Source organism: Globicephala melas, chromosome 18 (genome assembly GCF_963455315.2).
Source record: "Globicephala melas chromosome 18, mGloMel1.2, whole genome shotgun sequence".
Taxonomy (NCBI): Eukaryota; Metazoa; Chordata; class Mammalia; order Artiodactyla; family Delphinidae; genus Globicephala; species Globicephala melas.
The window spans coordinates 19,935,277-19,947,762 of NC_083331.1; the positions used below are offsets into that span (position 1 = coordinate 19,935,277).

General features: G+C 39.0%; 1 protein-coding gene across 2 annotated transcripts in view; it reads left to right on the plus strand.

Annotated features, from left to right (window-relative positions):
• HTR2A (5-hydroxytryptamine receptor 2A) overlaps window positions 1-12,022 on the plus strand; it is a 58,435-nt gene extending 46,413 nt beyond the window's left edge. For both annotated transcript variants that reach the window (XM_030882275.2, XM_060288188.1), the window contains one exon: window positions 9,396-12,022. In XM_030882275.2, coding sequence (XP_030738135.1) covers window positions 9,396-10,195 — 800 coding nt within the window. In that variant the 3' untranslated portion in view covers window positions 10,196-12,022. The remainder of the gene's footprint in view (window positions 1-9,395) is intronic.
• Window positions 12,023-12,486: the final 464 nt, after the last annotated feature.

Below are 12,486 nucleotides of genomic sequence, written 5' to 3' on the forward strand. Positions count from 1 at the left end.
CTGGAGACACTAACCCACAATGATCATCACATTCTGACGTCCTGTAGGAGTGTTTATCCCCGTCACCTGTTTTGCCTCTTGATCTCATTCTATCCTGCACTGCTGTCTTTCTGAATCACCTGTGTCTATTTCATTTTCCCTACAAGATCTCAGACTTCACGAAGGTTCTCAAAGGTCTTCTGTGGTACCCACAGAATCAAGCACAGTGCCAAGTTAATAATAATCACTTTGAACTTAAGAGTTTACAAAATAATTGACACATCACCTCACTGTTTTCTCACCAAAGCCCTGTAGGTAAATTAGGGAAGGCCTCTTTTTATTATCTCCACCTTCCAGAGGGAGGCTTTAAAGTTCAGCAGCCTAAGGTCACTCAGCTAGTGATGGTGCAAACCTGTGTCTTGTGATGCCCTAGTCTGTGCTTTCCCCACTGTATCATGCTCTAGTTTCCTAATACATACCTATTTAATTTACTTGAAAGAGAGCTTTGAGAAAAACAACAGCTCTAGATCTATGAGTTAGGACAGTCAGGAATAAACCCAGGTCTCCTGATTCTCTCTCAGCTGCTGCATTTCACAGCCATCTTTTCCCTTGTGATTTTAGCTGTTAAGGTAGTCAGCACGTGTGCTGGTTAATCCTATACATAGTTCTCTCACAAGGTATACACGTTAAGTGTCACATAAATATCAGTTTTCCCTCTTTCTGCCCTATGTGGCTAATTGGTAACCTCATTTACTCATTTGGTTTTCGGGCAAAAATGAAGGAAAATATTCTGAGATAATCCAGAAATGCAAGTTGTGTCTATAAAATTGATTATACTTTACCTTTATAATTCCTTATCTTCTCTCTTCTTCTCATTCATTTGCTCACTAATCCCACAAGCATTTACTAAGTTCCAGGTATGAACAGAGCTGCATGATGCTGGAGGGACCGGCCATAAGTAAAAGAAATGATATCCCTGCCATTAATGAGATTATCATCACATGGTTGAAATGACATTTCTAGAGAAAAATTCTAAGGCATTAGAAGTGTGAGTTAGCTCAGTGTAAATTATTTATGGAGGTGATGAAGGACTAGAGAGTAAGAAAAAAGGAGTTCTTATTACAGAGAGAAATAATTTGGGGAACGCTTCATACAAGGGATGTCTTGAAAGAAGGATATCATGAGATATGTCTCAAAAGAAACGTAGAATATGGTCTGGGAACATGATCTCCATCTACAGCCTCCAGACCACCCCCAAATAATCAAACAGTCAAATTAAAAACAAATGTAGCCACCAGACAGGTTGCCTGGCTCCCCACACCCAGCCAGCTGCCACCCCTAGGTCCTTGCTACAGAGAAATTCTGGAGTCCACCATGGGCTGGTAGAGCATTTCAGGGGAATGGGTGGCATCAGAACTGGTCCAGGGCAAAATGAAAAAGTGAGTCCATACCTCCCAGATACTATGTACAGTGCATCTTCCCTCCCCCATGGTGCTCAAGTCTTTTAGGAACAACTCAACATGCCATGGACACCACATTCCTCTCTGACCTGCATCCCAAGCTATTCTCTGTGTCTCTCTCCTATGATGGGCTTCTTTCCGATGCCCATGCCCTCAGGAGTCTCCCCTGCTGTGCATCTCTGTGCCTCTACAGCTCAAGTTTGGATTAATAGTTGACCCACCGAGGTACTATAGGTACGCAAAATGGGACCCTTCACTCTAGCAGCGGGACACTGCAGTATACCAAGCACGCCACTGGGGGAAGACACAGTGGGGACAGAGGGATCTCGGGAGCTACCCAGACCACACTATGTGATTAGCTGGAAAGTCAAGCTACGTGTAATACCCTCCTGAATAGTTCAAGATATAACATAAAGAAGAGAGAGCACACCACATGGCTATGTCAAAATCGAGAAGGTTGAATAATGACATTAGGACCAGATCACAGAGACCTTGTAGGGTAGGGTGGGCTCCGTCGTTGGTAATGGCTCGAGCATTAGGGACACTGTAGTTCTTCACAACGTAATGTGATAAATGTGGTGCTTTGTGAAGCCGTGGATGAGAGAGGTTGGGGGAATAACGGACTCCCCATAGGCCTGGATTATGAAGGCACCTGCTACAAGCTCACTTTTCAGACGCTGTAACCATTTCTACACACACCTTCTAGATCAGAGTCTCTGAAATGAGGTGTCACATGTGAGTTTCATTCTCCAAGCTTTCAGAAGGAATCACTCCAAAATCTACCCCCTTTTAAACAAATGGAAGGATGTAGTTCTTTAAAGATGAGGTTCCATCATGTGGGTCAGAGATGAATTTTTTTGGCAAATAAACCTTTGCTCATGAGCACGTCGCTAAATATGCAGTCTAGAAAAGAACACTTTTCTGTTGATGGATAGGATGATATCCACTTATTACAGATGACAAGTTGAATGGAAGAATTTGAAAAGTAGCTTTACTGTGATTCCAACAACAAAATGAGGCTCTGATAATTTTTTCAAATTCCGTTGTATCATTCAGATTCTATTTGGGTTTCATGACATATTGTTAGGGGAAGAAGGTGGTGGGTGGACGCCAATCTGCCTGGGATGAGAGATGTGGATGGACTTTCAGGTGTCCCAGTGACAGCTGACAATCCATGTTTGACGAGTCAGAATTCAATCTCTTTACCTTTCAGTGCAAGATCGTCGCATTAAAGGCCCAACTTCTGTGGGGGGGGGGGCGGGACGGGGAAGAATAAATCGGGAGATTGGGATTAACATATACACACTACTATATATAAAATAGGTAATCAACAAGGACCTGCTGTATAGCACAGGGACCTCTACTCAATATTCTGTAATAACCTACATGAGAAAAGCATCTGAAAGGAATGGATATATGTATATGTATAACTAAAGCACTTCAGCTATACACCTGAAACTAACACAACATTGTAGATCAACTATACTCCAATAAAAAATAAAAACTAAATTTTAAAAAAGCACAATTTCTGGGCTATGAAACACAATGGGAAAGGAGCGAAGGTCAGAAGAGCAAGAAATCGCCTTTCTAGGAAGCAAGGACCGGGAACCAAGGCCACCAGCTGCGGCAGGGAGTGCACGACTGCTTGTACCACAAGGAGACTTTGAGCATTTCTTCCAAGTATCATGTATGGACTAGGGCAGAACACAAACTTTAAAAGCTTTTTGGAGATGCAGTCATAACAGTCAAAGAATTGAAACAAGGACTTGGGGCTTCACATAATAACCTCACTCAACATTCCCCCCCCACCCCCCGGACAACTCCTGCCCAGGAAGGGGGAGGGATAAAGGGCAGGTTTCTTTTCCTCTCCATCAATTCCCCATGTTCCTTTGCTGTTTGCTGCGGGAAGTTAGCCTGAGCCCCTTGGAAAATTCATAGATGTGTTTAATGAAGGCAAAGGGCAGAATTGTAAAACTTTACTTGATTTGGTTTTATTTTAAAATAAACACATTTTTACTACACTTTTAATCCTATACCTCTTAGGTTCTCGACACTGGTTGTAGATTAGCATCAGCTGGGTGTTCTTTTGTGTTGATAATAATGTCCCTGTGGGACCTGAACATTAGTATGGTTTAAGGTACTAATGTCAGAACTTCTGGGAATGGAGCCCAGGCAAAGTAATTTTCAAAAGCTCCCCAGGTAAATCTAATATGCAGCCATAGTTGAGAATAACTGCTATATTGAAAAAAGAAAAAAAAACAGGTGTTGGTTATAAGGATTTCAGTTTTAAAGTATCTGTCTGGCCTCAAAAATAATGTCTCACTGGAGGAAATTTCGCCTTTGAGATGAAAGAATGAAAAAGAAAGTATCAAGATGTAGAGAATCATTGGTGTGTGTGTGTGTGTGTGTGTGTGTGTGTGTGTGTGTGAGTGTGTGTGTATGTTCTATAGTTAGGGTGTTGATATAATTCAGTAGTTATTAACAGCCTTGGGAGCAGAAGCTTTTCTGACAATCTGATGAGGGCTCTATCTTCCCCAAAACAGTGTACATAATGCAAATTTTGCAGATTTTAGGACTATCCCTCTCTTCCTAAAACCGATGTTAAGGACCTCTGATATAATCATAGACTTTTATAACCACCATTAAAGAAACAAATAAGCAGATAAAAATAATCAGCCGTAAGAATCGAGAAACCTAAGACTGAGTCTCGATTTTTCCCCCTAAGTTGCTGTGTGATTCTAAATAAATTACTTAAGCTGGCTAAGCCTCAGTTTTTCTATATAATGAAATGTTTATCTGCCTATAGGGCAATGTGGTTAGTATTTTTACAATTTTGTAAAAAAAAAAATCAATTCAGAGTCAATGAATACAAGTAAAAGTACTTTGAAAAGTTACGATTTATTGTCAGAGATATTCAGAATTAGTCTAAGAAGAAATATACAATTTCTTGGGTAACTGAGATGTATGTCTCGCTTTCACTGCTATGTACACCTGCCCCGTCAGCAGACCATCAATTATAAGGAATTCAGCAACTCTTGAGCTAACTCAGAGCTAACTCTGTATTAGATGGATGGTGAGTCCCAGCCCCAGTTGGCCTATATATTCAATCTCTCTCTCCCTGTGGTATGATGACCAGCCTTTAGTATTCATTTTCTGTCAAACTGCTAGTAAATCCGTACTTATAACTTGAAAAAATTCAGCATGTGTTAAAATACAAAGGGAAAGTAGTAGTTTCAGGGGAAATTAAACCTATGAACCAAAATTTGGTCTTTTTCACGGGAATCCTGAGTATTTGTTTCTTTCCTCTCCACCTCCTACCTGACCTGAGGACCTGGAGATTCCCACTGGTTCCCTATCGGAGGATCTCTCCCTAGTAAATCAACCTTCTTATTTCCCAAGGAAACACTGTCTCAGAAGTACCTTCAGTCCCAAAATATTAAAGTGTAAAAATCTAGGATTAAGAATAAAGCTTGCTTTTCACAGCCAGTGCTACAGAGTTAGAGCCATTTATCCTGACTGTGGTAACATGTTAACCAGAAGTGCAAACCTTATACACAAAGACTAGGTAGGGCTACCCTAAAAGAAAGACACCAGCCAAAGCCTTCATGTTCCTGGGTGTCAATGTTTCCTATTATTTCATTGTCTTAGTCTGAATTAAAAAAAATAAAAATGAGCAAGGAGTATCCAATACTCATACTGAATTTTGATTGCTGTTTTCCACTCCTCAGAAAAATATGTTGAACAAAATGCAGAGTCACGTAGCTCAAGCTACTGTCTGTTTGTTCATAAAGGAAAATGCTTTATATGCAGAAATTTCAAGTGAGAGGAGATCTCAGGTCTCCAAAAGCAGCTATTATCAAACAAAGCAATCAGAAAATTAATGCACTGGAGATGGCTGTGACCACAATCTTGGCTATCAGGGAGTATCTTCGTCTCTCTTGGTAGGAGCTTGTTTTTGAATTGCTTATTGTACCCACAAAGTCTATCTAAATGTTCTTTGCCATAAATCCCTCCCCCTCTTTTATAGAGTATTGCTTTAACTGTCTAGGTATTCTTTCCCTAAACCCTTGCTTACCATCTACTATGAGTAAGACACTGAAAAGAACGGTATTTGAGAGCATTCAAGATATTTTTGTTACATATAAAGAGGAATGGGCCACTGAAAGACCTAATCAGTTTGATTCTGCCCCTCCAAACCAAGGTCTCCCTAGTAGATGACCTATCTGTGTCCTCTTGCCCCAGCTGCTTTGAAACGGCTCTTCATCCCAGGGACCTAATGGAGGAATCTGCACTTCAGTGAAATGGCTCCATCATCCCTTTCCCTCCCTGACCACAGAAGTTGGGCCATTCTGGAGGGGGTGGTGTGTGTGTGTGTGAAAGAGAGAGAGAGAGAAAGTATGTCTTCTCCTCAAACAAGGGCACGGTACATATATGAATTCCAAGTGACTGAAATTTGGTGTTTTAGGTAATCCTATCTTCTGGTAATTGAGAATTGCCTCTTATATAAATTACCAGGTCACAAACAAATAGGGCAAAAGGCTCTCAAGGTGGTGACTTCCTTTGTATTAATCAGGAAAATGCACACCCAAGAGTTGAATAACAAAATCATATACTTTTTTCTTGGACAGTTGATATTTTGTTTCTGTATATCATGACTAATCATAATGGCTATAATTCATCACTTTAGAAAAGCAATCTACAGTTGTAGCTGTACAAAACTAAAATTGATTGAGACCCTTTGTCACCCTGGCAGAAGATAATAATTACATCATTATTTATTAACTATAGAGACAATAGCCAAAAGTCTTTTTAACTTCGTTTGATTTAAGATCTGTTATACATTATAGTCCAGCATACACAAGCCAAGCAAAATAGAACAAAATTAGAGAAAAATCAAGTTAGTGTATTTAATCTGAATAATCCTGCAAAGAAAGCTACTCTCATGTTTACCTACCATTGGTAGAACATCTACTCTGCACTAAGCACTGTCCTAGGTGTTCCGCATATTTCATTCATTTTATCCTCACCACATCCAGGGAGGCATGCTGGTTGCATCCGTTCTAATTAGTGAACAACTACACTAACAAAGATCCTGTAGATTAGTACAGGCAACACCTTCCACAGATAATATGTTCAAACATTAGAACAACAAAACACTCTTCTTGGAAACCGTGTCTTAACTTTTACAATCAAGAGTATTTTGAAGGATAAGCAAAACTGAATCTCAGAGGATGTCCCTCTTGGAGCCACATTTCTTCCGTCTCTCCTTGGCCCACAGAATGTTCCCAGAAACAGGCCAGGGACAGAGAGGAATGAAGGAAATGAAGAGTCATCAACCACACTGAGTGCCCTTAAGAACGGCTCTGACGTCATTTGCCTCCACCTTCCACGAATCCTGGGATGGCCCTGCACAGACAAGTGACAGATATTGACAACTCAGTCTGTGAAGATAGTGGCGAATGTCACTGGGGGAGATTTGTGTTAAGCATTACATTAACTCAAGCTAATGCACCCTCCTTGCAAGGATGGCCAGTGTGAGGTGACGCGAGGTTAGGACAGTCCAATCCATAGTTGGATGGTGATAAGCTCTGTTCTGAGTATGCAGAAGTTAGATTATAGATCCTCAAAGGAAGTTTTTCCACGGATAGCAAGAGTCAAGCAAGCGGTAGCTCCCACCTCTGGAATGAACCTGTGTTCCTGGCTGGATTGTGACCACTTACTAGACTCTAAAGGGTGGTCAGAAGCAGGGACCAGGATACTCCCTATTATACAGTTCGGAAGGAGCTGAAAACATGGGCAAGAGTTAGGAAGACAATTTTGCTGCCTCTCCCAGGGTGCCCCTGTGGTATCTACCCTTCACAAAGGAAGCAACCTTAAACTAAGTTATAAAGAGTATTTGAATCATGTTTCCTCTCCTTTCTCCATCATCCTGATTCTTCCTTTATGACAAACACATGATTGCCTGGCCTGACCAGTCCCAGGCCAGTAGAGGAAGACATTCCCACTTGCCCCGAACTGTACAATGGTGGTTGTGGCCAGCTGGTCCTATCATCATGGGGGAGAAATTAGCATGATTAGAGGCCAACTGTTGCCTTCATTCCCTCTGCTCCCTCCTCTGCCTGAGCCTAAGACCTTTACAGGTTCCCCAAATGGGAGTGACAAAGCAACTGACCACGGCTCACGTTCCCATATATATGTCTCATTACGTACCCAAATTTGTATCTGTCAATAAGAAAAGTCTCTGGCTGCTTACTTGTTTGTAATCCACCCTTTGGAATGTGCTACTTATAAAAATATTATTAAAAATATATAATGACTTTTATGGGACACTGGAAATGTGAACACCAACTCTATATTTAATGATATTAAGGAAATATTAAATTTCTACTTAGAAGTAGGAATGGTATTGTGATAGTATTAGGATTTTTAAGAGTGAATAGCTTATATATATGTGTGTATATATATATATATATATATATATACACTAAAATGTTTACAGATTGAATGATATGATGTCTGGGATTTGTTTCAAAATAACATGGGAGGGTTGCCGCAAGTAGGGATATGGGTGAAACAAGATTGGCCTTGAGTTGATCATTGCTGAAGCTGGGCAATAGGTTCATTGTGCTGGATTTTGTTTTCTTTTGTTTTGTGTTGTTTGTATATGTTACAATTTTTCCATAATAAAAATTTTTTAAAAAGAATCAAAATTGGTTAAATTTAAATTCACATTAGAAAACATGTTTTTCAAAAATACTTTAAGATATGTGCAATTTTATGATTTAATGTTAAATGGAATAAGAAGATATAAAACTGCACATAAAATATTGCATGCACATATATATATATATGCATGGAAATGGAAGAATAAAACTACACAAAAAGTAAATTATGGTTGCCCCTGACTGGCAGGAATACGTTATTATTCTTTACTTGTTGTTACTTTTTTGCATTTTCCAAATTTTCTAGAAAGAATATATATATATATATATATATATATATATTTTTTTTTTTTTTGGTACACGGGCCTCTCACTGCTGTGGCCTCTCCCATTGCGGAGCAACAGGCTCCAGACGCGCAAGCTCAGCGGCCATGGCTCACGGGCCCCGCCGCTCACATGGCATGTGGGATCTTCCCGGACCAGGGCGCGAACCCGCGTCCCCTGCATCGGCAGGCGGACTCCCAACCACTGCGCCACCAGGGAAGCCCAGAAAATATATTTTGTTTTTGATTTTATGAAGTTATTTGTATAAGCCATGCTCATGATACGTAAGGTGAAAAAAAGTGTTATAGAATTGTATATGAAATAGAATCTGAATTTGTTTTTAAATGTGCGTGCATGGTGTGTGTGTGTGTGTGTGCCTAAAATAAACATCATCAAATTGTTAATGATGATTATCTCTGGGTGGTGGCATCATTTGGTCATTTTTATGTTTCTTCTTCAGTTAATAAGTATAATGTTATAATCAGAAAAATATAGCATGAAAAAAATTAAACTTAGATTTATTGTATTTCTTTATAAGTAAAGGATTGTCTATATAGGGCAATGTAAATATAAGGAACCATGTAATATATATTTATAAAACAGATACGTAAGTCCAAGGGAATTTTAATTCTCTTTGAAAGCATATGTTAAGCGGTTTTTTTAGATTTTTTTTTTTTAATGTGGACCATTTTTAAAGTCTTCATTGAATTTATTACAATACTGCTTCTGTTTTATGTTTTGATTTTTTGGCCACGAGGCATATGGGATGTGAGCTCCCCGACCAGGGATCAAACCTGCACCCCTTGCATTGGAAGGCAAAGTCTTAACCACTGGACTGCCAGGGAAGTCCCTGTGTTAAGTTTTGAACAATGCTAATATAAAATCCTGTGAACAGCCATTATGTGGTGATGCTCCTGCCTTCATATACTCAATTCCTTAATAATCATGTTTCATTTTCTGTCCAACTCCAGGTATATCTATGCCAATACCAGTCTTTGGGCTCCAGGATGATTCGAAGGTCTTTAAGGAAGGGAGTTGCTTACTCGCCGATGATAACTTTGTCCTGATTGGCTCTTTCGTGTCCTTTTTCATTCCCTTAACCATCATGGTGATCACCTACTTTCTAACCATCAAGTCGCTCCAGAAAGAAGCTACTCTGTGTGTGAGTGATCTTGGAACACGGGCCAAATTAGCTTCTTTCAGCTTCCTGCCTCAGGGCTCCCTGTCTTCAGAAAAGCTCTTCCAGCGGTCCATCCACAGGGAGCCAGGCTCCTACGGCAGGAGGACTATGCAGTCCATCAGCAACGAACAGAAGGCTTGCAAGGTGCTGGGCATCGTCTTCTTTCTGTTTGTGGTGATGTGGTGCCCCTTCTTCATCACCAACATAATGGCCGTCATCTGCAAAGAGTCCTGCAACGAGGATGTCATCGGAGCCCTGCTCAACGTGTTCGTTTGGATCGGTTACCTCTCCTCAGCGGTCAACCCTCTAGTGTACACACTGTTCAATAAGACCTACAGGTCAGCCTTTTCCAGGTATATTCAGTGTCAGTACAAGGAAAATAAAAAACCATTGCAGTTAATTTTAGTGAACACTATCCCGGCCTTGGCCTACAAGTCTAGTCAACTCCAAATGGGACAAAGAAAGAATTCAAAGGAAGATGACAAGACGACAGATAACGACTGCACTATGGTTGCTCTAGGAAAACAACATTCAGAAGATGCTCCTACAGATAATATCAACACAGTGAATGAAAAGGTTAGCTGTGTGTGATGGATTGGTTGCCATGGCAACTGCGGAGGGCACACTGAGCAATTTTCCCCTTATCTGGGAGGAAAAAGGAAAAAGAAAAGAAAATAGGGAGACTGGAAAAGATTAGGCCAGTCTAATGGAACCAACAATAATATCTATATGCCTCATTTTATTATGTCAGTGAAAAGCAGGGTTCAATGCCACAAAACGTGCACTTCAAAAATATTCTGACAGCATTTCAGCTGTGAGCTTTATGATATTATTTTTAACATTGTAAATTATATGTCTTTAAAATAATTAGCTTTTATTGTATAGTTACAATGAGGCCATAAATAAATCTAAATTTTCTTCTATTTGCAAGTGAAAAACTTGCTACTGTGTTGTTAATTGATGGCATGAGTTGGTTACCTGTCGCTGTAAACAAAAATAGCTCTAAATAGTGAAACATTGGATGAATATAATGGCCTCTTACATAAAGAAAAAATTCTCTTTAAAACTTACCATAATACGCGTTTTGGATGACAATAACAAAAAGACACTAAAGACAGTGTTATGAAATCTGTACTGCTAAGATACTTAAAAGAAATACTTGACAACTTTTTCAATCCTGCTCTTTCATAGATGCCATTTTGCAATATTCACAAAGTTGCTGGCATTTGCTGCACTTCAAATTAATTCTTCTCAGAAGTGAACAAGATTTTAAGTGTTATTTAATAACTATTGCTGCTTTCTCTTCTACTACTTGTGCTTTATTCTGAATTTCCAGTGTGGTCTTGTTTAAGTGTTTGCTCTATTAGGTAAATTATCAAAAGGATAATCAAACATTACCAGATACATTTCTAGAAACTGCTTCTCCTAAGAGCACCACAGAAGCGTTTGGTAACTTGCTCTTTAATGACTGCGTCATGCCTGCGCTCCTCTGAGCAGTAAGAGGTATTGATGTAACTGTGTCAGGATTGAGGAATAAAGTCAGGTTTTTGGCTACTGACAGCAGTAGAGTCTTAGGACATCTCTGTAAAACGCAGGTGACCCACCTGTTGGCACCCATCAGATAAATCGATGCTTTCAGATCAATCTATATTATTTACTAAAACTGTTCAGCTTTGGATTCACAATCATTGATTGAGTGTACACCATCTGTGAAGAAATTTCCTAGGTACTAAGGATATAAAAATAATTAAAACAAGATCTTTGCCTTTAAAGAAAAGGACCTAATTTGAATGGCACTTATCAAAACAGTAATTAACAGACATTTGGAAAATCTGTTCAATTTATTTCCTTCTCACCTGGCTTAGAAACAAGTTTATTTCAACTCCAAGGGTAGTTTTCTCAGTAAGTTTCCTGACTGGTTGCCAACGAATACCAACCAAACAAAGGAGGGGGAAAATACCACTTGAGGTCAAAATCTGCAATTAATTTAGGAATATGAGCTTCAACTTGGACCCCAACTATGACTACCATAGTTTTGAGCAAAATATTATTCCACTTTCCTGAAAACAAACTCATTTATTACTCACTGACACTGGACATCCTACCCCCCAAAAAAGCAGTAATATAATGTTTCATAGAAAAGTTTGTTAAGGAGACAGAGATTAACAGCAGTTAATTCACCTTGATATTATTACTCTAGGTTAAATTGCACATTCTTATTGGAATGGATGTTAGATATGTGATGACAATACTGAAGCATTTCTATTGAATGAGGAATAGTTTTTGCTGTATGCCATTAGAAAAAACTATATATTTGAAAACTAAAGAATGTGGGAGGTTCTGTTGTGTAATTTGGAAATGCATTAGGTCTGTCCTAATTATGTCCTTTTAGGTACACTGAAAGGGTTTTTTTTCAAAGCTAGAATTTATAATAAGCTGCTAGTATCTAGGCTGCATTTGAACTAAACTATTTTCATGATTATACCATACTAACTGATACAAATGTTAAAAAGTCTCTACTCTAATGTATTTTGCCTTAGTTTATAACTCTGCCCATCTCATTACATATTAGAGAAAAGACTACAGATTCTACACCGATATACTCAATCTTGATGAGAATGAACATAAATACTGCCTGATAAGTCTTTTGACTACATATATATTACAAATGTGTTATGTTTTTTCTCTCCATAATTATCTATTCAAGTGTATATAGACAAACATGTATCTGTATTCTTGTACAGACATGTTCCCATGCACTTTACTCAGTATTTATATATTTATATGGAGGAAAAGCAAGTCATTAATGAAAACACAGTATATACACGTGTGCATGTTTGTATCATGTCAATTTAAATGTGAATTTCATGTTCTAATGTTTC